This window comes from Oncorhynchus mykiss, chromosome 22 (genome assembly GCF_057628025.1).
Source record: "Oncorhynchus mykiss isolate SJ-2025 chromosome 22, ASM5762802v1, whole genome shotgun sequence".
Classification (NCBI taxonomy): Eukaryota; Metazoa; Chordata; class Actinopteri; order Salmoniformes; family Salmonidae; genus Oncorhynchus; species Oncorhynchus mykiss.
The window spans coordinates 38712885-38740087 of NC_143043.1; the positions used below are offsets into that span (position 1 = coordinate 38712885).

The following is a 27203-nucleotide window of genomic DNA, read 5'->3' on the forward strand; positions in this document are numbered from 1 at the left end:
GTGTCCGTAAACCGTATATGGGTTAAGAGCTTACGTGAAGGAGCACAGTTTGAAAGATATGACAAAAATTAATCAAACCAGATGGGCATCAGAAATAGATGGGAGACTCATATAAAACTCATATTTTAGACTGGACTTTTATTGTCCCCAGCACAAGGTGCACCTGTGTAATGAGCAAGCTGTTTAATCAGTTTCTTGATATGCCACACCTGTTAGGTGGATGGATTATCTTGGCAAAGGAGAAATGCTCACTAACAGGGATGTAAAGAAATTTGTGCATATTTTTTGGGGCTGAGAAATAAGCTTTTTGTGCGTATGGAACATTTCTGTGATATTTTATTTCAGCTCATGAAACATCAGACCAATACTTTTCATGTTGCTAGATATATTAGTGATATTTTGTTCAGTGTAGTTAAGTTTGTCACTGGTATGCGCTTGGGAGGAGAGAATTCACTTTCTGTTTCATCTGCTGCTGGCTTGCTAATCAAATATGTATTTCCACTTGTTTATTTTTATTCTATAAAGATTGTCATTGTGTCAATATGTTGTGAATATTGGAGAAAAATCCTCGCAGCCGTATTCCATACTAAAAAGTGAAGTGCCACTTACATAGATATTATACATAGACATTACCATCTTACGTTTGGGGCTTTCCGCCAGTCTTCATGGTTTTTACATGCAGGGAGTATAAATTGTTTACTTTTTCTTGTTAGAACCCATGTATATGACACATTATAAACTGGGTAGTTCGAGCCCTGAATGCTGATTGGCTGACAGCCATGGTAAAGCAGACCGTATACCACGGGTATGAGAAAACATGTATTTTTGCTGATCTAATTACATTGGTAACCAGTTTATAATAACAATAAGGCACCTCGGGGGTTTGTGGTAGATGGGAAATATACCACAGCTAAGGGCTGTATCCAGGCCCTCCACGTTGGGTCGTGCATAAGAACAGCCCTTAGCTATGATATATTGGCATATATCACACTCCCTGGGCCTTATTGCTTAAATTACAACACCAACACATAAATATACTACATGACCAAGAGTGTGTGGACACCTGATCATCGAACATCTCATTCCAAAATCATGGGCATTAATATGGAGTTGGTCCCCTCTTTGGTGACATAACAGCCTCCACTCTTCTGGGAAGGCTTTCCACTAGATGTTGGAACATTGCTGTGGGGACTTGCTTCTATTCAGCCACAAGAGCATTAGTGAGGTCGGCACTGATGTTGGGAAATTAGGCATGAATCGCAGTCCGCATTCTAATTCATCCCAAAAGGTGTTCGATGGGGCAGAGGTCAGGGTTCCGTGCAGGCCTGTCAAGTTCTTCCACACAAATCTCATCCCCAAACTGTTTCAGAGTTGAGTTGGAAGCACAGAATGGTCTAGAAATAATATAATTTTATGCTGTAGCGTTACAATTTGCTTTCACTGGAACTAAGGGGCCTAAACCAAACCATGAAAAACAGCCCCAGACCATTATTCCTCATCCACCAAACTTTACAGTTGGCATTATGCATTCAGGCAGGTAACGTTCTCATGGTTTCTGCCAAACAAAGATTTGTCAGTCGGACTACCAGATGGTGAGGTATGATTCATCACTCCAGAGAAAGTTTTTCCACTGAGTGCAATGGCGTCAAGCATTAACACCACACCAGCCAACGTTTGGCATTGCACATGGTGATCTTAGGCTTGTGTGCGGCTGCTCGGCCATGGAAACCCATTTAATGAAGCTTCCAACAAACAGTTATTGTGGTGACGTTGCTTCCAGAAGCAGTTTGGAACTCTGTAGTGAGCATTGCAACCGAGGACAGGAGATTTTAATGCCCTGCGCACTTCAGCACTCGGCTGTCCTGTTCTGTGAGCTTTTGTGGCCTACCACTTTGTGGCTGAGCCGTTTTCGAACAACAAAAATATGAAAATTTAATCACCCAATTATCAAGATACATACAGTACATACTAGCACTCACAAACGTGCACACAGCCACCAGCAGTACAGCCTATTAGTGTTAGCATTGATGAATGTGAGTGTGAATGTGAGTGTCAGTGTGTCTGTGTGTACGTTCAATTGCCCGTTTCTATGTGTTTATACAGATCTAGATACAATGGGATCACAGCAATTTAACAAAACAAAACCTAGGTACACCATTTTCATAAACAATGGAGGTTTAGACCAATAGCTTTTATATTGCAGTAATAAAGAAGGGCCCAGAGCTGTGGTTAGGTCTCCAAAAGGAATAACTCCATGCCGCAGCACACACAGGCATTCACACACACACACACACACACACACACAAACACACACACACACACACACACACACACACACACACACACACACACCGACTTCCAGAATACCACGGAGTTGACAGTTAACTTAATGAGTATTCATCCTCCTGCTATGCTGCTAGCTGCAGGAGGGAACAAGGCTGCTGCTCATTGGCCAAACCTCGCCAGGGGCCATCTCCACGTCTGTGTGTGTGTCTCTGTGTGTGTCCTTGTGTGTTTGCGTGTGTCTCTCCTCGTCCAAGACATGTGCCACTGCGTTTTGATTGCTGTTTAAATGAAGAAGCTGTGTGCAGACTCTTCCCATATCCTCCATGTCAGGACGGGAGGAGAGCAGAGGGAGGGGTACGGAGGGAGGAAGATGGAGGGAGGAGAGCGGCGGAAGGAGAACTCAGGGAGAAGAACTAAGGGAGGAAAGTAAAGGGAGGGGGAAGAACGGACAGAGGCAGGCAGAGGGAGGAGAGCGGAGTGAGGAGAGCAGAGGGAGGCAGCTCCTAAAAAAGCAACATCGGTCTGAAGCTTGCCGCTGAAGTCTGTCTCTCCAGCCGTGTAAGTTTGCTTCCCAAATGGCACTCTATTACCTTACTAGTGCATTAACTTTTAAAATAGTGAACTACTGTATATAGTAAATAGGTTGCCATTTGGAATGTAGACTCCTCTTCCCCTACCTCTCCATGTTGATCCCTCCTGTTTAGTCAATTAAATCTGAAGGTCTTCCTCCCCCCTCCTTACCCCCTCCTCCGCAATGCTGTCCTCCAGCTGAGAGGTGGCTTTCCCACCAGCTCCGGCAGCAGAGAGACTCAGGGCAAGACGTGGTTTCATCTACTATTTAAAATAATTTCAATTACTGTGCCTAATTGCGCTGGCCTGTTGCAATTTAACCAATAGAATAGTACACTCCAGGCAGGGTAAAGCAAGTAAAAGATTGAAAGATTTCAAATAGTATTTGAAACCAGGTCTACTGAGCACCATCGGGACGAATGGAAGAGAGGAGGGGAGAAGAGAGTAGATGAGAGGAGGAGAGAAGAGGAGAGTACAGAGGGAGGAGAGGAGAGAAACAGACGAGGGAGGAAGCGAGGGGAGAAGAGTTCATTAGGGTGGTGCACAGCTGCTGAAATTGTGGGGAAGGCCCAGCCTGCCTCCTCCTAGGTCCGTCACTCAAGACTGCCCGCAAAGACATGCGCTACGTACTGCACACACAAACACACACACACACACTCACCACATGAAGGACATGCACGCACATGTGTACACACACATCAAAGCAGGATGATAAAAATGTAAAGACAAACATGCAGATGAAAACACCAGTGTAAATGGGGGAGGGGGGATTTCACCAATGTTGCATTACCAACCTAGTAGATAACATCATTTTACTTTTAACATGGTTCCTTTTGAAATAAATGATGAATGTTTAATGAATAGACGGGGAATTGTATTTGTCAGCCATAGTCCTGTGTGTACGGTATTTAGTATTTATCAGGATCCCCATTAGTTCCTACCAAAGCAGCAGCTACTCTTCCTGGGGTCCAAACACATCATACCATGTTTTTTTAATAAATAAAACAGTGCATCATAAAACATCATTACACCACTATATACAATGCATTCGATAAGTATTCAGACCGCTTGACTTTTTCCACATTTTGTTACTATACAGACTTATTCTACAATGGATTAAACTACAAAGAATTTCCATATCAATCTACACACAATACCCGATAATGACAAAGCAAAAACAGCTTTGTGCAAATGTATTATAAATAAAAACAGAAATACTTTATTTACATAAGTATTCAGACCCTTTGATATGAGCCTTGAAATTGAGCTCAGGTACATCCTTTTCATTGATCACTTTCTTTTATTTTTGTATTTAACCTTTATTTAACTAGGCAAGTCAGTTAAGAACCAATTCGTATTTACAATGACGGCCGACCATCATCCATCTACAACTTGATTGGAGTCCACCTATGGTAAATTCAATTGATTGGACATATAAAGTCCCACAGTTGACAGTGCATATCACAGCAAAAACAAAAACAGCAAAGTACAGAGGGATCCTTGATGAAAACCTGCACCAGAGTGCTCAGGACCTCAGACAGGGCCGAAGGTTCACCTTCCAACAGGACAACGACCCTAAGCACACAGCCAAGACAAAGCAGGAGTGGCTTCGGGACAAGTCTCTCAATATCCTTGAGTGGCCCAGCCAGAGCCCGGACTTAAACCCGAATTAACATCTCTGGAGATACCTGAAAATAGCTGCACAGCTTGTAGCTTCATACCCTAGAAGACTCAAGGCTGTAATCGTTGCCAAAGGTGCTTCAATAAAGTACTGAGTAAAGGGTCTGAATACTTATGTAAATGTCATATTTCAGCTTATTTTATTTTATACATTTGCCCCCAACAAAAAAAACAGTTCTTGCTTTGTCATTATGGGGTATAGTGTGTAGATTGATGAGGGAAAAAAACTATTTAATCAATTTTAGAATAAGGCTGTAACATAACAAAATGTGGAAAAAGTCAAGTGTCTGAATACTTTCTGAATGCACTGTATATACAACACACAATGTATAATACCACCATGATACAATATTACAATGTACGTGTGTGTAGAGTGCGTATGCCAGCATCTGAGTGCGTATGCGTGTTTGCCTGTATGTGTGTGTTTGTGTGTCTCTTCACAGTCCACGGTGTTCAATAAGGTGTACTTTTATCTGTTTTTTAAATCTGATTTTACTGCTTGCATGAATAACTTGATATGGAATAGAGTTCCATGTAGTCATGTAGTCTCTGTGTAGTACTGTGCGTTTCCCATAGTCTGTTCTAGACCAGATGTCATGTCTTGTGGGCTATGGATTGGTGTCTGAGGTGTTGTTTGAACAGACAGCTCGGTGCTTTCAACATGTCCATACCTCTCACAAAGACAAGTAGTGATGCAGTCAATCTCTCCTCTACTTTGAGCAGAGCAGCACATTATTACGGTCAGACGTGTTACTCTTTTTAATATTTTTAAACTCTGCATCATTGGGAAGGGCTCGCCAGTATTTCATGGTAAAGTCTACACCGGTTGTAACTGGTGCATGTGACAAATAACATTTGATTTGAGACCTCTCCCAATCAATATGTTTTGACCAGTTTACAATCCAGGGTTACACCAAGCAGTTTAGTTTCCTCAAATCTCTCAATTTCCACATTATTCATTACAAGATGAGGTTCAGGGTTTAGAGTTTAGTGAATGGTTTGTCCCAAATACAATGCTTTAAGTTTAAAAAAAATATTTAGCACTAGCTTATTACTTGCCACCAATTCTAAATCTGACTCCAGCTCTTTGTTAAGTGTTGCAGAGGTTTCACTTGCTGTGGTAGCTGACGTATATAATGTTGAGTCATCAGCATGCATAGACACACAGGCTTTACTCAGAGCCAATGGCAGGTCATTAGTAAAGATTGAAAAATGTAAGGGGCCTAGAGAACTGCCTTGGGGAATGCCAGACTCTACCTGGATTATGTTGGAGAGCTTCCATTAAAGAACACAGAGGGTGTTCTGTTAGACAGGTAACTCTCGATCCACCATATAGCAGGGGATGTAACGCCATAACAACTACTTTTTTCCAGAAGCAGATTATGATCGATAATGTAAAAAGCTGCACTGAAGTGTAACAAAACCGTTCCCACAAGCTTCTTATTATACATTTCTTTCAGCCAATCATCAGTCATTTGTGTAAGTGCCATACATGTTGAGTGCCCTTCCCTTTAAGCATGCTGACATTTAGTTCTTAATTTGTTTACTGTGAAACAGTGAGATGGCGCCGACAGAAATGGCAGCTCTGCTTCTATCTCCTTAGAAACTTTGCAGCATTTTTTTGTTTAATCAGGAAGTGTATAGGGGATGTTGTTCACACTGTGACTATTAAAACCTACTCAATCCAAAAACTGGAAAGATGGCAGCATTCACGCAAAAATGATAGCGTGAACCACCGCATTTAACCACGGCGAGGTGACAGGGAATATGACCGAATGCAAACAGTGCAGTTAGCCCTCCATAAGTCAATCAATCAGGCAAAACTTGAAAAAGTGGAGTCACAATTCAGTGGCTCAGACATGAGACATACGTGGCAGGTACTCCAGACAATCATAAATTACAAAGGGAAAACCAGCCACATCTTTCTCACGGACAAGCTAAACACCTTCTTTGCCCGCTTTGAGGATAACACAGTGCCACCAACACGGAACGCTCCAAAAGACTGTGGGCTCTCGTTCTCCATGGCTGACGTGAGTAAGACGTTTAAGTTTGTTAATCCTAGCAAGTATGAAGACCCAGACGGCATCCCTGGCCATGTCCTCAGAGCATGTGCAGACCAGCTGGCTGGGATGTTTATGGACATATTCAATATCTCCCTATCCCAGTCTGCTGAACAACATGCTTCAAGATGTCCACCATTGTTCCTGTACCCAAGAAAGCAAAGGTAACTGAAATAAATGACTATCGCCCCGTAGCACTCACATCTGTCATCATTAAGTGCTTTAAGAGGCTAGTTAAGGATCATGTCCCATACACTTACCTGACACCCTAGACCATCTACAAAAATTTTTTTTTTTAGAATAAAGCTGTAATCTAACAAAATGTGAAAAAGTCAAGGGGTCTGAATACTTTCTGAAGGCACTGTATGGGGCCTATACGGAGCCAGTAAAACACTCACGTCCATGAACTCCACGTTGGCCTTCGGTCCCGTTGCCTCGTTCAGGATCTTGATGGCCACTGGGATCTTCACAGTTTCGCCCTCCGGGACCCAGATACCCTGAGGGAGAAGAGATGAGAGAGGAAAGGTAAGTTAGAGGGGTAGAAGAGGGTGAAGAAAGGAGGAGTGAGTTAGAAGAGATGACAGAAGAGGAGAGAGGTGGAGAGGTGTTTTTAAATGGAGGGAACAAGAAAAATGTGTTTAACAAAAAGGGGTAGGAGAGCTGAGTTAGACGGCAGCTGAATCTACACTGTGATACATAGTTCAGACCTCTACACTGTGAGACATAGTTCAGACCTCTACACTGTGAGACATAGTTCAGACCTCTACACTGTGAGACATAGTTCAGACCTCTACACTGTGAGACATAGTTCAGACCTCTACACTGTGAGACATAGTTCAGACCTCTACACTGTGAGACATAGTTCAGACCTCTACACTGTGAGACATAGTTCAGACCTCTACACTGTGATACATGGTTCAGACCTCTACACTGTGATACATAGTTCAGGCCTCTACACTGTGAGACATAGTTCAGACCTCTACACTGTGATACATAGTTCAGGCCTCTACACTGTGAGACATAGTTCAGACCTCTACACTGTGAGACATAATTCAGACCTCTACACTGTGAGACATAGTTCAGACCTCTACACTGTGAGACATAGTTCAGACCTCTACACTGTGAGACATAGTTCAGACCTCTACACTGTGAGACATAGTTCAGACCTCTACACTGTGAGACATAGTTCAGACCTCTACACTGTGAGACATAGTTCAGACCTCTACACTGTGAGACATAGTTCAGACCTCTACACTGTGAGACAAAGTTCAGACCTCTACACTGTGAGACATAGTTCAGACTTCTACACTGTGAGACATCTCTCTGTCCATTTCTCCCTCTGTCCTCTCTCTCTCTCCCTTATATCTCTGTCTATTTCTCCCTCTGTCCTCTTTCCCTCTCCCTCCGCCCTCTGTCCATTTCTCCCTCTGTCCTCTCTCCCTCACCCTCCGCTCTCGGTCCATTTCTCCCTCTGTCCTCTCTCCCTCTGTCCTGTCTCCTTCTCCCTCATCGCTCTGTCCATTTCTCCCTCTGTCCTTTCTCCCTCTCCCTCTGCTCTCTGTCCATTTCTCCCTCATCTCTCTGTCCATTTCTCCCTCTGTCCTCTCTCCCTCTCCCTCCGCTCTCTGTCCATTTCTCCCTCTGTCCTCTCTGCCTCATCTCTCTGTCCATTTCGCCCTCTGTCGTCTCTCCCTCATCTCTCTGTCCATTTCTCCCTCTGTCATCTCTCCCTCTCCCTCATCTCTATGTGCTTCCGCCTTTAAAAACCTCCTAATTTCTAATGAGCAAAACAAGTGATTGTGGTATGTGATAAGGTGATACCTTGTAGACGGTGCCGAAGGCCCCCGAGCCCAGTATCTTGACCCTCTTGAGTTCAGTCTCTTTGAGGATGCGGAGCTGGGCCTGGTTAGGGGCTGTACCACTAGGTGTTAGTGGCTCCACCAGCTGTAGGGAGACACAATCAATCAACTCATCAGTCAATTCATCGATCAATCAATCTGCAATATGTTAGTTCCTCACTCCATCAACCAGTCAATTAACCAATCTATCCATCAAGCAATTACGCAACCAACCAGTCACATCTCCCATGGGCATGGCACTCTTTAAACTTTACAGATATTGTATGAGAGAGTAGTTGTTTCATTATCTTTCAAGTGGAGAAGAATGAAGTAGAGGCAGCGAGAGGACGGGGAGAGAGAGAAAGAGGAGGGGAAAGAGAGAGAGAGAGTGAGAGAGGGAAGAGATGGTGAAAGAGAGAGGATAATAGCGGGAAGGAGGGGTGAGACATGAAGGGAGAAAGAAAGAAAAATAAAGATAAATAGGGGAGAGAAAGAGAGTAAGGGACGGAGCGAAGAGAGAGAAAGAGACAGGGTAGGGAGGGAAGAAAGAGAGAGGGAGGGAGAGAGAGAGGGAAATGGAGAGAGAGAGAAAGAGAGAGAGAGGGGAAAGAGAGAACGAGTAAATCAGCTCCCTTCTCTCAGCTGTGGCCATGCCCCCCGGCTCATCACTGCTGTCTGATTAAAAAACAATAGCTGTTCTTCATTTAAATGGAATTCTAAATCAGTATCGCATTAGAGCTAAGGAGAGGGGGAATGGGGAATGAGGGGGGTATGGAAAGAGAATGTGAAGCAGTGTGGGGGGGGGGGGGTAGGAAAAGAAGGATAGAGGAAAGGGGAGAGGGATAGGGAGGAGAGGGAGGGGCATGAAAGGTGAGAGGGAAGGAAAGGGGGAAAGAGAGGGGGCAGGAAAAGAGAGTGGAGGGTCACACAAATCCAGTCACCTCTCCGTCGCCCTGGACATCAGGGAGCTGTCCATTACATGAGGTGCTGAATGTGTGGTAGCAAGGACAAGGAGGGAACTGTCCACCAACTGCCTCTAATCTGTGGTGCTGAAAACTGAGGAAGACCACTAGGACACTACCATTTACTAGTAGTCTCTACGAGTAGAGTCATTCCCTCTTTGTTACTCCCTAACTGACATCACTGACGTCAAAGCACTAAGGTTGCATCGAGGCAGGTTATACTGAATAACATAATAGGAAAGAAGTTGTGTGTGTGTGTGTGTGTGTGTGTGTGTGTGTGTGTGTGTGTGTGTGTGTATATATATGCAGATAACCAAGACAGCACAGTGGGGAGAAGAGGATGGAGAGAGTGTGAGAGAGCAATAATGTAAGGTACAGTGGAAAAAGCCACAATCTTGTCATTATTGAAACAACTTGTAAAGAGCCTAGTGCACCGTCACTTGATGGCACTGTAACTGTAGGGTACACTGTAACTGTAGGGTACACTGTAACTGTAGGGTACACTGTAACTGTAGGGTACACTCTAAAAGAATGCTGGGTTGTTTGGTTGACCCAACTGCTGGGTTGCAGGGCATTGGGTCACTTTGTTGGGTTCTTTGTTGTTGTTGGGTTTGTTGTGTTCTTTAAAAACTACTGGGATATTGGGGCTGGGTTATTGAGATATGACCCAGTGGGTCAGATCAGAAGACTGGAGGCGTAGTTTAGTAGGGGTGTGACTTTCAGATAGTTATTTTTAGCCACCCATGAAAATACATGTCATTCATGTTCTGTTGTATAGCTATCACAACAACAACAACAACAAATACGGTGTGCAGGTGTGGTTGGTAGCACAAGGGCTTCTATAAAAACCACACCACAAAAAAACTATATACCACACACGTGTACAAAAATTAAATAGTTTGATAAAACAGGTAACAAAACCTACTAATCATAAAAGTACAAATGGACTGATAGGCAATCATAATTTTTTTTAAACGGTATATGTTTTGTTTAAATGTGTGTGCGCATGTGTGGATATGAGTGTGAGTTGGGCTATATGGAGGAGATTACTGAGTAGTTTGGTTCATCAGACTGACCCCCAGTCTACGCTTAAAGTTATTGAGGGATGATGAAGTTTTGGCAATTCCAGAGTATGGTACCTCTGTGTCTGATAGAGAATTGACTATGTGAGGTGTGGCAGTGGGGAGGGTGAAGGTTATCACAGTGTCTTGTGTTATAAAGATGGATTTCAGAATGAACCTGGAAGAATCCTTTGAAAGGTAAACTGTGTCATGACGTTGGCCTGGGGGAAGGTTTATGACAGTCATAAATACCTCTCCCCCCTTTTTCCTCTCTCTACCCTAGTGATGTTACATTTGCAAACCCCTTGGTTAACATAGATATTCTGGGAACATCAGAAGGTGGGGGGAAATTAACTATATTCTGGTAATCCGACCAGTTCGTTTGTCATCTGAGACATTCTGAGACATTCTCATCAATGATAAGATGACATAAACACTACAGTGGAAAGTCTACACATCAGAGTTATCGGATTCACATGGAATTGTTGTTCAATTTAAATGTTTGAATATGAAATTATTCGTGATGGGATGAAATGTGATTTTAGCTTCTAAAATGTGAGATTTGGGTTTTCACAAGGTTAGGGCTCTGCTCAATCAGTGGCCCACCCCTGTGAAGGGACATGGGCTATAAAACATTTCAAACACGCCCTCCTCTCCCTTTCTATATAAAGCCTTGACGATAATATAACCTCCTGTTCCGAGGATGTGAGGACGATGGTCCGATGTCAGAATGGTTCAGATAATAACTACAGAACAAAGCGAACATCAGCGTGAGCTTTGGTTGCGAATGGTATGAACTTTGAACTCTTATTCACTACAGAAGCGATACCTCCTAGCCATTGAGTTAGCAACAGCAGCTGCAAACGAGGGTTAGGAAGGAACAGACAGAGTATCCTGTCTATCACACAACAACGTTACTACAACGTATCCAATTGACAACCAGAGACATTCTTCAAAGGACTCGGTTTGGCAACACGGCCTTCCATCTACCACCAACCTACCGAAGCGCAGCTCAGAGTAAATATTTATTGCATTTTCCTTTTCCAAATGGGTGGTAATTTAGAATGCATAAGATACTGTATTTACGATAGCACAGCTTCTTCCTTTGGTCCTCAGTCTTCCCGCTCTTTCACCCAAACCCAGCCCTTTTCTTTTGTGTAACCAGCTGTCATATCTGTTCCGCCCGCTGGGGACGTTTTCCTTCATGACATAATTTGTAATCAAGTTATGATTAATTATGTGTATGTGTAATTCTGTGTGAATAGTTAGGTATTTAGTAAATAAATAATTAAACCCAACTTTGTATTGCTGATTCAACTTGTTAGCCAGGGTTCATGAAGATAACCAAGAATTTGCAACTTTCAGATGAGACTGAATTAAGGTGACGATTAATATTGACTGCTATTTATGTAAAATATTACTAGGTCTTTAAGAGTTTATTTGGAAGATAACAGCTCTATAAATATCATTTTGTGGTGCCCCAACTCTCTAGTTAATTACATTTACATGATTAGCTCAATCAGGTGATATCAATTACGGAGAAATGATTTTATAGAATAGCATGTCATATAACTTAATCCGGCATAGCCAAAGACATGACAACTGTCTGGGAGGTATGAGTATTTGTAGATGAAACTACATAACTGCCGTGCATTAATGTCGAAAATAGACAAGATATTGAGTTTCTTAAACAAAGGTGCAGGTGGAGCCAGGTAATTAGAGGAGGTGGCTAGTCAAGCAATTCTTTTTAAATTATGAGTATTTTGTGTAAGTAGCAGGCACATGTAGTGCCCCAGACAATACTACAGTAAATTAGATATGGGTAAATTAAAAAAGACCCAGCTTTTAGGTCAACGCATGGTGACTGTAAAAAAATACCAAATTAAAGGATAAATTAACCCATATTTGGGTCATCCCAACAACCGAACTGGCTGGGTCAAAATAACCCAATGTATGTTCTGTTCAATATTTACTCAGTGATGGGTTACCAAATAACCCAAATTGGGTTGCTTTTAATCCAGCATTTTTTAGAGTGCAGTACATCCAGGCTTTTTCACTACACTATGTGGTGTTGAGAGCTTTAATGGAACCTGAACCTACTGTCTGTTAACACAGAGTACTCTCTTCTCCTCTTCTCCCCTTTCCTCCCATCCCCTACTCTCTTCTCCTACACGGTGATAGAGTGAATGCCTGTCTGTCCTCTCTGCAGGCAGAGCTCAGAGTGAGCTAGCGCTATACCGCCCTGAACATTAGCAATAGAACAAGACACATACAGTTGAAGTCGGAAGTTTACATACACCTTTGCCAAATACATTTAAACTCAGTTTTTCACAATTCCTGACACTTAATCCTAGTAACAATTCCCTGTCTTAGGTTAGTTAGGATCAACACTTTATTTTAAGAATGTGAAATGCCAGAAAAATAGTAGAGAGAATGATTTATTTCAACTTTTATTTCTTTCATCATTTCGGGCAGCCTTCCGCAAACTTCCCACAATAAGTTGTGTGAATTTTGGACCATTCCTCCTGACAGAGCTTGTGTAACGGAGTCAGGTTTGTAGGCCTCCTTGCTCGGTCACACTTTTTCAGTTCTGCTCACAAGTTTTCTATAGGACTGAGGTCAGGGCTTTGTGATGGTACCTCCAATACCTTGACATTGTTGTCCTTAAGCCATTTTTCCACAACTTTGGAAGTATGCTTGGGGTCATTGTCCATTTGGAAGACCCATTTGCAACCAAGTTTTAACTGATGTCTTGAGATGTTGCTTCAATATATCCACGTTGTTTTCCTCCCTCATGATGCCATCTATTTTGTCAAGTGCACCAGTCTTTGCTTCACAGTTGGGATGGTGTTCTTCGGCTTGCAAGCCTCCCTCTTTTTCCTCCAAACATAACAATGGTTATTATGGTCAAACAGTTCTATTTTTGTTTCATCACACCAGAGGATATTTCTCCAAAAGTACGATCTTTGTCCCCATGTGCAGTTTCAAACCGTAGTCTGGCTTTTTTATGGTGGTTTTGGAGCAGTGGCTTCTTCCTTGCTGAGCGGCCTTTCAGGTTATGTCGATATAGGACTCGTTTTACTGTTGATAGAGATACTTTTGTACCTGTTTCCTCCAGCATCTTCACAAGGTCCTTTGCTGTTGTTCTGGGATTGATTTGCACTTTTCGCACCAAAGTACGTTCATCTCTACGAGATGAAGGCACAGTCAACTTAGTTTATGTAAACTTCTGACCCACTGGAATTGTGATACAGTGAATTATAAGTGAAATAATCTGTCAGTAAACAATTGTTGGAAAATGACTTGTGTCACACACAAAGTAGATGTCCTAACCGACTTGCCAAAACTATAGTTTGTTAACAAGACATTTGTGGAGTGGTTGAAAAACGAGTTTTAATGACTCCAACCTAAGTGTATGTAAACTATCGACTTCAACTGTACGCATCAGGCATCTCACAGTATGTAGCTAGTAGCTACAGTACTGAATGGGACTAAAATATGAATTCAAAACATGGCTAGTATACTGAAACTCAATTAAAGTGAAACTGAATGATAAGCTCCCTGTTAATGTTATTTCACAGTCGTCGTTATAACTAATATCATATATCTCCTATCACATTTGCAGTATTGGTGCTGTTTGCAGTCCTGACAGTGGTTCTGTCCTGTAATAAGGTGCCTTTAGGGACTTACCCATCTCCTCTCTATCCTATCCATTCATTCTGATCAGACAAGGGAGAGGGGGGAGACAATGCTCTTGATATTTCATTAAGAGTTCCAAATGCAGACAGAACGCTTCCTGGTTGGGGTCGCGTGGCAGGGAGTGGAGCAAGGCAGGCTGGGATATTCATTAAGATGGATGTTTTGAGGGGATGAGAGATCTGCGCTCTGCTCCCCACCCCCCTGCCTGTTTGGGCTGCGTCATGGTCCCCTATTCCCTACATAGTACAATAGTTTTGACCAGGGTGTAGTGGACTACATTTGTCGGGAATAGGGTGCCATTTGGGATGCACCATGATGAGAGAATAAAAGGTTTCTGTTATCCAGATGACATGAGTACAGCCTGAGCTCCATCCCAAATGGCAACCTGTTCCCCAACAAGCCCTGTTCAAAAGTAGTGCACTATGGGAATAGGGTGCCATTTGGGATACAGGCTGACATCTGTCTATTCCATTTGATGGATGAGCTGCCTAATTTTCCAAAGAGACAGTGACAGAAAACAGTTATGCTGTACTGCTACAGAGTCAGGAGGAAGCAGGGAGCATTGTTATGCATAGGCTTGTAGGATTGTGTGTGTGTGTGTGTGTGTGTGTGTGTGTGTGTGTGGTGTGTGTGTGTGTGTGTGTGTGTGTGTGTGGTGTGCGCGTGTGTGCGTGCATGCGCGTGAGTGTGTGTGTGTGTGAGTGTTTGTGCATGCGTGTGTGTGTGTGTGTGTGTGTTCCTCTCATGTTAGCCTGTACTCTAAGACAGTGTATTGTCATGCTGGTCAGGAGCAGACACTCTGTAGAACGCAGATACAGAACATAGCTACCTCTACATAAAAGTAAAGTTGTAATACAGTAATGGCTGTTGTGTTCGCATTTCTAGACGAGGTACAGTACAGTGGCATAATGTTCTATTAAAGCAGTACAACAAGATGATTGAGATTTTAATAAGGTGTGATTGTATTTGTGTTGCTTTGTGTTGCCTGGTTCAGAGTAAGGTCAATATGAGTACTGATGATATTTTCGTGCATAACGTCCGTTCCAAAAACAGCCAAATAATAACACTAGTCATTATTGACTCTGGGTTCAAGCTCAGGTATTCTAAACATTAACAAAGGAGAGGAGGGAGCGAGGAGGGAAGGAGGGAGGACAGAGAAAGGAGGATGAGAGAGGTCAGAGAGTAGTGGGAGAGAGGAGGGAGAATGGCAACAGAGAGAGGACGTGAGAGGTCAGAGAGTAGTGGGAGAGAGGAGGGAGAATGGCAACAGAGAGAGAGAGAGAGAGAGAGAGAGAGAGAGAGAGAGAGAGAGAGAGAGAGAGAGAGAGAGGGAGAGAGAGAGAGAGAGAGAGAGGCCACTCTGTGATCTCATAGACTATGGTGGCCCTCACCTATAACAGAGCACATCACATGCCAAGAGAGAGATTGGCACTACTGGCTCTGTGTTATTACAGCTCTTCATAAAGCAGTGAGTGAAGGGAAGACCATCACACTAAGATTAGGATGTAGGATGAGAGTGAATTGAAACTTCAAAACTAATCAGTGCAAAGTCTTTGTACTGTAAACTCGTGCTACATCCCAATTGGTACCTTATTCCCTATATTTTGACGAGAGCCCAATGGAAGGTTTGTCTATGATCCACATCTCAAGATGTCCTTACCCTGTCCTGTCTCCAGTAAGCTTGAAGTACATACCTCTATCCTTGATTATCACATCCACATCCACATCCAAACTTTGTCTCCAGGTGTGTGTGTGTGTGTGTGTGTGTGTATTCACACCCCATACCTCTGTCTCTAGGAAGCGTCGCAGGGCTCTCTTCTTCTTGATGCTCTTCCTGCGGACGGACACGGCTCCGCTCAGAGCCACGATGACCACCACGAAGAGGCCACCTATCACCCCGGCTGCAATCAGGGGAGTCCTGAGGGAGAGAGATGTGAGATAGGGCCACAGCATTAAATACTACCTCTTTATTTTCTTTAAAATAGTTTAGCTGCTCTTGATGTACCTATTATTGGCTGGTACAGGGAAACCAATGGACTAGTTTGTCCAACTGGCAGGTCAAGTAGGTTTAATCAAATGCTACAAATATTTGAAAGGAAAGAAATATTATTTGAAACCAGGTCTGATAAGCACTTACTCCAGAGGTCACAACAGACGTGGCTGACTAGAGCTTGGGACAATTCTTAATTAGCTAACAACCTTTGACAAAATACATGATCTAGCATCTGCGGGTGTCCTGTTACAATGTTAGGCAGTTAATTCAAAGAAGGGAAAGAAATGAAAGTCAGGACATTTTTTCTAATTGAATAAAAATAATATATTCCATTCAGCATGTGTGATCAGGACTTTCCATGATCTCTCCAACCCTCTACACTCCCAACCTGTCTCCCTGTCTGTCTGTCTGCGCTGAGTGCTGGGAACTTTGGGTTACGTCCCAAATGGCACCCTATTCCCTGCATAGTGCACTACTTTTGACCATACCCCTAGGGACTTGGTTAAAAGTGCATATAGGGAATGGAGTGCCTTTTAGAACGCAGACACAGTATACTGTAGGTGAGAAGATGAGATGGTCTTAATACAGTTTTTAACAATCACTTTGGCACTAATTTCAGAACCTTGTGGTCATTTTTCAAAACTCTAAACACAAAACTCAAAACGGTCATCACTTGTAACACAGGCTGTCCAATGTTCAAAACATTGCATTGTGCATTCATATCGTTAAAGAAACCTTGTACTTGCAGAACCATTGGTTCAAATAACTCATTTATCATGAAATAGCATAGGACCATTCATTTAGATCACCCACACACAAGATACCGATAGTTTCACTGTGTAGTTGTCCGTACAATCATTAAATATTGTAGTACAACATATGTGATACATGTTTCATTATGCTACTTCATGTAAATACATCACTGTAAAAGGACTAGTAGAGTGAATACTACAGACACAGTGGAATCATTGAACAAAATATGACATTTATTGATGAAATACAATAAAATCACAACATAGGTTTTTTTCAATCAAAGCAAAAATAATTAGCTACAAAAAAAGAAAAAACAGTTAAAGGTCAACTGCAGTGTTCCTCACCTGGCTTACTGTAAAACATCACTGTAGTGTTCCTCACCTGGCTTACTGTAAAACATCACAGCAGTGTTCCTCACCTGGTTTACTGTAAAACATCACTGCAGTGTTCCTCACCTGGCTTACTGTAAAACATCACTGCAGTTTTCCTCGCCTGGCTTACTGTAAAACATCACAGCAGTGTTCCTCACCTGGCTTACTGTAAAACATCACTGCAGTTTTCCTCACCTGGCTTACTGTAAAACATCACTGCAGTGTTCCTCACCTGGCTTACTGTAAAACATCACAGCAGTGTTCCTCACCTGGCTTACTGTAAAACATCACTGCAGTGTTCCTCACCTGGCTTACTGTAAAACATCACTGTAGTGTTCCTCACCTGGCTTACTGTAAAACATCACAGCAGTGTTCCTCACCTGGTTTACTGTAAAACATCACTGCAGTGTTCCTCACCTGGCTTACTGTAAAACATCACTGCAGTGTTCCTCACCTGGCTTACTGTAAAACATCACTGCAGTGTTCCTCACCTGGCTTACTGTAAAACATCACTGTAGTGTTCCTCACCTGGCTTACTGTAAAACATCACAGCAGTGTTCCTCACCTGGTTTACTGTAAAACATCACTGCAGTGTTCCTCACCTGGCTTACTGTAAAACATCACTGCAGTGTTCCTCACCTGGCTTACTGTAAAACATCACTGCAGTGTTCCTCACCTGGCTTACTGTAAAACATCACTGTAGTGTTCCTCACCTGGCTTACTGTAAAACATCACAGCAGTGTTCCTCACCTGGTTTACTGTAAAACATCACTGCAGTGTTCCTCACCTGGCTTACTGTAAAACATTGCTGCAGTGTTCCTCACCTGGCTTACTGTAAAACATCACTGTAGTGTTCCTCACCAGGCTTACTGTAAAACATCACTGCAGTGTTCCTCACCTGGCTTACTGTAAAACATCACTGCAGTGTTCCTCACCTGGCTTACTGTAAAACATCACTGTAGTGTTCCTCACCAGGCTTACTGTAAAACATCACTGCAGTGTTCCTCACCTGGCTTACTGTAAAACATCACTGCAGTGTTCCTCACCTGGCTTACTGTAAAACATCACTATAGTGTTCCTCACCTGGCTTACTGTAAAACATCACTGCAGTGTTCCTCACCTGGCTTACTGTAAAACATCACTGCAGTGTTCCGCACCTGGCTTACTGTAAAACATCACTGTAGTGTTCCTCACCTGGCTTACTGTAAAACATCACTGCAGTGTTCCTCACCTGGCTTACTGTAAAACATCACTGCAGTGTTCCTCACCTGGCTTACTGTAAAAAGCTAAACAAAAGATTGATTACTGTACTTCTATATTTACAACAACCCTGTCTTGTGGATTTGGCCACAGGTTCTCATCCACATCACAATGGATGTTTTCATTAGCCAAACATCTTGCAAAGAATCGTCGGGCGAATCCAGGTCTGACACTGGTCTGCTGTGATGTCATTGCATGCGTCATCCATGGCCTGGAGAAGCTTGTGGCTTGTTCGTGAGGGCGCCTATCATATACCTTCCACCTCCATGTGGAGAAAAAATCCTCAATCTGGTTAAGGAAAGGAGAGTATGGGGGTAAGCACAGGGTGGTAAATTGTGGATGGGCCTGAAACCATGCTTGCACCATTTGAGCATGGTGGAACCTGACATTATCCCACACAATGACATAGGTCATGCCATCAGCTCTTACAGACCTGATTTAGCTCATCAAGGATGGTTACATTCGAACAGCGAATCATGTGGCTGCCTGCAACTCAATATATAGAGTATATAGAGTAGAGAGCTGTAGATGTTGTTCGACCAAACATTAGAACGGGTAAGATGCATAATCTAAGCAACTTTGACCCTGGTATGATTGTTGATGCCACACATGGTGATTCCAGCATCTCAGAAACAGCTGCCTTCCTGGGATTTTTATGCACTACAGTCTCTAGAGTTTACAGAGAATGGTGCGATAAACAAAACACATTCAGTGAGCGGCAGTTCTGTGGGCAAAAACACCTTGTTTATGAGAGAAGTCAGAGGAGAATGTCCAGACTCATTCAAGCTAACATAAAGGCCACAAATGCTCAAATAACAGCTGTTTAAAACAGTGGTGTGCAGAAGGGCATCTCTTAACATACAACGCCGTGAATAATTCAGGCTGTTGTGGAGGCAAAAGGGGGCCCTACCCAGTACTAGACAGGTGTCCCTAATAGAGTGGCCGGTGAGTGTACAGTAATGTCAAATCTGAAAACATGGTCTGGAACAGTGGTACATGGGACCATATGAACTGGATTGGTGTCAATGGATCTTGTTATCCTGAAACATTCATGTTCTAAACATGGAATATTGATCGTCAGTTTCCATAAAACTATGCATTAAGACTATGCACCATAAAACTATGCATTAAGACTATGCACCATAAAACTATGCATTAAGACTATGCACCATAAAACTATGCATTAAGACTATGCACCATAAAACTATGCATTAAGACTATGCACCATAAAACTATGCATTAAGACTATGCACCATAAAACTATGCATTAAGACTATGCACCATAAAACTATGCATTAAGACTATGCACCATAAAACTATGCATTAAGACTATGCACCATAAAACTATGCATTAAGACTATGCACCATAAAACTATACATTAAGACTATGCACCATAAAACTATGTATTAAAAGTAACGCAACAGTTACTTATCATTTTGATCTGTTGTATCAATTGATAGTTAGATCATTGTAATGAAATGAATAGATAGTCATCTCAGATGTAATGTGTGAATTGCATTTTGAAATGGTAATATTTTGATATTAAGTTGTGTCATTTTGAACAGGCGATTTTAGTTCAAAGAACAAATTATCTTAGCTTTATGTGTATTGTATCCAAGCAATTGGAAAAAGTGTTAAGAGCTTTGAAAAATGTGCATTTTGATCATTGGTTGTGAGTTTTGTGTCTATAGTTTTGAAAAATGACATCAAGGTTCTGAAATTAGTGCCAAAGTGATTGTAAAAAACTGTAAAAAGGGCTCATTCGGCAGAACAGAACAGAGCAGAGTGGCGGCGTCAGCACACTCCAGTCATGTTTTACATCAGCAGGAAAGCTATCAGCCACCTGGTACATCACAGGCCCATTACATGTTATCCACTCAGCTCACTTCTGGAATCAAATGAAACACCCCCCAATCTTTCGGTCATCGGGTGCCTCCCAAATGGCTCCTCTATTCCCTACTGTATGTAGTGTGCCACAAATTCACCACGGCACATAGGGAATAGGGTGCACCTGCTCATTCTCCCAGCTCCACCTCTCTCCTACCCAATATTACAGGGATGGATTTACTGTAGTAAGGGACGACATGATGATTTGTGGAGGAAGTGGCTTCAAGAGACATAGTTGTAATTTGTAGGAAAGCAAAGGCATACTCCTAGTAAACATTGTAGAGATATGCCCAAATGGAAAGTGGAGAATGGGGTAATAAGTAAAAAACAGACTTTGAGCCAATATGACAATCAGCATGTGTGTGTGTGTGTGTGTGTGTGCGTGTGTGTGTGTGTGTGTGTGTGTGTGTGTGTGTGTGTGTGTGTGTGTGTTTGTGTGTTTGTGAAGAGAAGGTTTGTGAGTTAATGTGTGTGTGTGTGTGTGTGTGTGTGTGTGTGTGGGTCAAAACGCAGAGAGTGACAGAGTGCAGATGACAGTCAAGTCTCTATTATATATTATATGAGACAGCCTTACACAGCAGACTGTGGCAAGGAGTAGGAAGGAAAGTAGAAGAGGGTTGACACAATATCAGATCAGCTGCTGTGGAACCCAGCCTACAACCTACTTAGGTTAGAGACATTAAATCTAGTTTTTAAACCACTCCACAAATGTCTTGTTAACAAACCATAGTTTTGGCAAGTCGGTTAGGACATCTACTTTAGTCATTTCAAGTCATTTTTCCAACAATTGTTTACAGATTATTTAACTTAGAATTCACTGTATCACAATTCCAGTGGGTCAGAAGCTTACATACACTAAGTTGACTGTGCCTTTAAACAGCTTGGAAAATTCCAGAAAATTATGTCATGGCTTTAGAAGCTTCTAATAGGCTAATTTACATCATTTGAGTCAATTTAAGGTGTTCCTGTGGATGTATTTCAAGGCCTACCTTCAAACTCAGTGGTTCTTTGCTTGACATCATGGGAAAATCAAAAGAATTCAGCCAAGACCTCAGAAAAATAATTGTAGACCTCCACAAGTCTGGTTCAATCTTGGGAGCAATTTCCAAATACCTGAAGGTACCACATTCATCTGTACAAACAATAGTACGCAAGTATAAACACCATGGGACCACGCAGCCGTCATTCGGCTCACTAAGGAGACGCGTTCTGTCTCCTAGAGATGAACGTACTTTTGTGCGAAAGGTGCAAATCTATCCCAGAACGATAGCAAAGAACCTTATGAAGATGCTAGAGGAAACAGGTACAAAAGTATCTACATCCACAGTAAAACGAGTCCTATATCGACATAACCTGAAAGGTCGCTCAGCAAGGAAGAGGCCACTGCTCCAAAACCGCCATAAAAAAGCCAGGCTACAGTCTGCAACTGTACATGGGGACAAAGATCGTACTTTTTGGAGAAATGTCCTCTGGTCTGATGAAACAAAAATAGAACTGTTTGGCCATAATGACCATCGTTATGTTTGGAGGAAAAAGGGGGAGGCTTGCAAGCAAAAGAACACCATCCCAACCGTGAAGCACGGGGATGGCAGCATCATGTTGTGGGGGTGCTTTGCTGCAGGGGGTACTGGTGCACTTCACAAAATAGATGGTATCATGAGGTAGGAAAACTATGTGGATATATTGAAGCAACATCTCAAGACAGCAGACAAGTTAAAGCTTGGTCGCAAATGGGTCTTCCAAATCGACAATGACCCCAAGCATACTTCCAAAGTGGCAAAATGGCTTAAGGACAACAAAGTCAAGGTATTGGAGTGGCCATCACAAAGCCCTGACCTAAATCCTACAGAAAATTTGTGGGCACAACTGAAAGAGCGTGTGTGAGCAAGGAGGCCTACAAACCTGACTCAGTTACACCAGCTCTGTCGGGAGAGATGGGCCAAAATTCACCCAAATTATTGTGGGAAGCTTGATGAAGGCTACCTGAAACATTTGATCCAAGTTCAACTATTTAAAGGCCATTCTACCAAGTACTAATTGAGTGTATGTAAACTTCTGGGAATGTGATGAAAGAAATGAAAGCTGAAATAAATAAATATCTCTACTGTTAATCTAACATTTCACATTTTTAAAATAAACTGTTGATCCTAACTGACCTAAGACAGGGAATTTTTACTGGTATATAATGTCAGGAATTGTGAAAAACGGAGTTTAAATATATTTGGCTAAGGTGTATGTTAACTTCCGACTTCAACTGTATGTCTGACCTCTGAGAGGCTTTGTCTTCTCAACATTGGCCCCAAGCAATTATAATCAGTCATAAGCTGCCTTTCTATTATGCTCAGTTAAACCATAGCTTCTCTAAAACATGTTCGAAAGCCACTTCACCAACTTGGCATGCTACAATCACAGTCACATAGTTCTATCAGGGTATTCTCTGTTACTCTGCTGTCAACATACTGTATATATGGCTTTTCCCCTCACAGCCTAGGAACTTTATCTGTTTACAAGCACTTCTCCTCATCCACCTTCACCTCTCTTCCTCCTCACCCCATCTTCACCCCACAGCCTCTCCCTGTCTCCCATCATCAGCTCACCCTGACATTCTCCCCTCATTGCCTCAGATAGAAGAGAAGTGGATCAGATAGTAGAGTAGCGAATCAGATTGAAGAGCATTGAATCACATAGAGTACTGAAACAGATTGTAGAAATGCAACAACTAGAGTGTAGTGAATCAGATAGAAGAGTAGTAAATCAGATCGTCAGATAGTAGAGTAGTGGATCAGTGGAGAGTGAGACCTAGGCTACTGCAGGCTCTTTCTGTGTCTCAAATGGCAACATATTCCCTATATAGTGACCATAAAGCTCTGGTCAAAAGTAGTGCACTAGATAGGGAATAGTGGCATTTGAGATGCAGCTTGGAATGAATTAGCAGTCATTACCGCCTCTCTCTCTCCGCTCTTACACAGCTCCATTCAGCTCAGCTCAGCTCTGCCTTGAGATCAGGATGCTTTGGCCAAGTAGTGTGTTTTTACACTATGCCTTTGTTTCGGCCTTCATTTTTAAGCCAATTTGGCATCTCTCTTCTGTGCTGTTTCTTTCTAAGCATAGTCCTATAGGGGGAAGCTGTTCTATTAGGCATTTTGAATGATGTGTTCTGTCCCTCTGTTCTCTTCTGTTCTTCCTTTTTGTTTCCTCTCACTATCTCAACCCCATCTCAATTGGGTTGAGGTTGGGTGATTGTAGATGCCAGGTCATCTGATGCAGCACTCCATCACTCTCCTTTGTCAAATAGCCCTTACACAGCCTAGAGGTGTGTGTTGGGTCATTGTCCTGTTGAAAAACAAATTATAGTCCCACTAAGTGCAAACCAGATGGGATGGGGTATTGCTGCAGAATGCTGCGGTAGCTGCGGTAGCCATGCTGGTTAAGTGTGCCTTGAATTCTAAATAAATCACAGACAGTGTCACCAGCAAAGCACCACACACCATCTCACCTCCTCCTCCATGCTTCATGGTGGGAACCACACACACGGAGATCATCCGTTCACCTACTCTGCGTCTCACAAAGACATGGCGGTTGGAACCAAAAATCTCACATTTGGACTCACCAGACCAAAGGACAGTTTTCCACTAGTCTAATGTCCATTGCTCGTGTTTCTTGGCCCTAGCAAGTCTTATTTGGCCCTAGCAAGTAATTATTGTTGAAATGAATTGCTCGACTTATGTAGATTTTCCCCATCTGTTTGTGTGCAACACTTGAATAACAAGTTAGCTATATTTCCAGCACCAGCCACTGTTCACCTCCTATTGATTGAGCTGTGGTTGCCACCAGTTGTTTAATGTAACCTTTGTTTAACTAGGCAAGTCAGGTAGGAACAAATTCTTATTGACAATGACGGCCTACCCTTAATGTCGCTGAGCTAATTGTGTGCCGCCCTATGGCATTCCCAGTCACGGTCGGATGTGAAACAGCCTGTATTCGAACCAGGGACCGTAGTAATGCCTCTTGCACTGAGATGCAGTGCCTTAGAAAGGTCGAAAACAAATTATTTGTTGCAAGTTGGGGAGGGGGATTTTTCGCACCTAGCTAGGCTATTTGACAATTCTTTAGTAAAGGTTGAATAGTCTTTTGTTCAGCTAATAGCCCATCCTAGAAAAGTCGGTCCCTCTCCTTGTTTGGGCGGTGTTTGGCGGTCGACGTCACCGACCTTCTAGCCATCACTGATCTGTTTTTCATTTTCCATTGGTTTTGTATTGTCTTCCTTCACACCTGGTTCCAATCCCATCAATTACATGTTGTGTATTTAACCCTCTGTTTCCCCTCATGTCCTTGTCGGAGATTGTTTTATTGTATGTTATGTGCAAGTTATGTGTCGGTGTGCGACGGGTTTTGTACCCATTTATATAATTTTTTGTATATTTTTGAGTTTTATGAGCACTTATTAAACTACTCCGTTTATACCAAGTTCTTTTTCCTGCGCCTGACTTCCCTGCCACCGACACGCACCCATTACACGTTGGCAGAATTCACAGTCTGCTACAGTAAGTACGCTTGTGAAAAACAAAATGCCTCCAGCTGTCAACACAGAATATCTAAGGGGCTTTTATATAATTATAATGTGGGGTTAATAATAATAATAATATTTTTTTCCCCTTTCCACTTGTTATTTAGACCGGATTGTTACTCCCATCTCGTTCCTCGCTCCGTTCCACACCTCATTCTCCGCCTGAGTGCCTTGCTTGTGGATGTGCTGGCAGGATATGGCAGCAACTTTGATTGTGCGTCAAATTCAGCATATCAAGTTTGTATGAAGGTCTGGTTATTCACAGACAACTAGTAATATGCTCTAAACTGCTCTGGTGACAAATTAACTTTGCTGCTCTGTTGTCCACATGGGTGGGAGAACCTATTCAAGTAAGCAAATACATTTCGAAAATGTTAAGAAAAACTATGTATTATTAGCTTCAGTAACTAGCTACAGTGCATTTTTAACTCAAATGAGCTGCCAACGTAGCTAGCTAGTTTACTGTATAGACAGCTAGCTAAGTTAATTACATTTGACCAGCTACCTCACTTCATATTAGCTATCTATCTTGATATATTTAACACTGTAAAATACATGTGTAGGTAGCTAGCTAACAGCCATGGAGGAGAGTGAAAGGATAGCTGGCCCAGCTGTCAAAGTGAGAGTAGGATATTCTGGATAGAGCAGGTAATTTTGTGTAGTTCCAGTCCTTAAAAGTGAGGACAGAGAACATCATATTCAGTGCTGTCTAATTTGAGTATAATGAAGTCTGTTTTCTTGAGGTTTCCTGTCCTTGGATACAGAGAGCTGTGAAAGCCTGTCTGCAGATGAAGAGGTCCCAAAAGTCTAATAATTACATGTTATATTGTTTGTCCTCATGTGTCTGTTTTTGAGCATAAAGTACCACTTAGTGTGGACACCAGGTGAGACTACACACACAGATTCCTGTTGAACACTCTCTTTCACCACCTTATTTCCTCAATAAGTCTCAGTTTCACTTCATCTTTTTCCCTAAATCCTCTTGGTTATATCAGCTGTGTTGGTGAACCCCTCCCACATCTGAACTAGCTGACACAGAGGGCACAGCATAATCATAGGTGAGAGGTCACTTGGTCGGGTCAACAGAAGTATTATTAAAGAGGTGCTTTACATTGAAATACAGAGATATAGTAGTCCCAGAGTTAATGATCCAAGGTCAGTTTTGTATTTCACCTCATGATGATTATGATGACTGACAGTGTTAGAATTTAAAAAACAAAGCTTAATCATGCTCTCTCTCTATCCATCTGTCTCTCGTCTGCAGGTATATGTTGATGTGAGAGAGGAAGTCAGTCCCGTCATCGCCACAGATAACCTTCGGGCCAACTGGGGGCCCAGGGCTGGTTAAGAGACACCGCTAGAGACACTATGTAATTGTGATGAACTGAGAGAATATTAGGGTAGGTCATTCATTAGTCATATGCTGTCTTCCCGGCTCTTCTGCTCTTACCTCTTTCCCTTTGTCTTTTACACCCCTCTCCCCACCCCTTTCTTTCTGTTTTTTTTAGAATGTACATCGTATGTGCATTGAAGTACAGATTGAACTTGTATTCATAACATAATATTATAATATTTATAATGCGTGTATTATGTATTAATTTCACCTGGATAATGAACTTTCAATATAGCGTTTCACATTCTCCACTGGTTGAAATGAAGTATCTCATTGAAATACTCTACCTACTGTATCCTGTGTCCTCAGATAGATGGAGGTAGATATGCACAGGAAGTGTATTGTACTGTTTATTTTCTGTATATATGAATTACAAATTAGCGTTTACTTAAATCATGGTTCTAGTCTATTGCATAGTTACAATGTGTAATCATTTATGTCCCAGGAGAAGGAGTGGTAAACACTGTTGAATTGTATAATTGTAATACATACATGTAGACACAGCATCATTCAAATAATGTAGTTTGATACACCTGGTATTGGATTTGACTGAAAAAAAATGTGTCACAGAGATTCATACCTGAACCGCACCTTTATTTGCCAAAGAAGAGTACATGATCAGTGAATATATTCAATGTACATGCTGCAATGTGTGGATCTCATGTGTGGTGATAACTACATGTATATACGACTTTCATCCTTGGCACAAAGTTATTATATTCTACTCAATCCATAGGCTTCATTAATGCCATTCAGACACATCCATAGGCAGTTATTTTAACCACCAATACACAGGTACATAGTTAGCTAGCTATGTTACTT

The 27203-nt window shown here is 42.2% G+C and overlaps 1 protein-coding gene across 1 annotated transcript in view; it reads right to left on the bottom strand.

Moving 5' to 3' along the window:
- Nucleotides 1-27203, bottom strand: part of LOC118936582 (receptor tyrosine-protein kinase erbB-4) — a 528305-nt gene that overhangs the window by 60845 nt on the left and 440257 nt on the right. Inside the window, exons 17-19 of the mRNA XM_090216042.1 lie at nt 15942-16074; nt 8418-8540; nt 6995-7093 (exon numbers count right to left, since the gene is read on the bottom strand). Coding sequence (XP_090072168.1) covers nt 6995-7093; nt 8418-8540; nt 15942-16074 — 355 coding nt within the window. The remainder of the gene's footprint in view (nt 1-6994; nt 7094-8417; nt 8541-15941; nt 16075-27203) is intronic.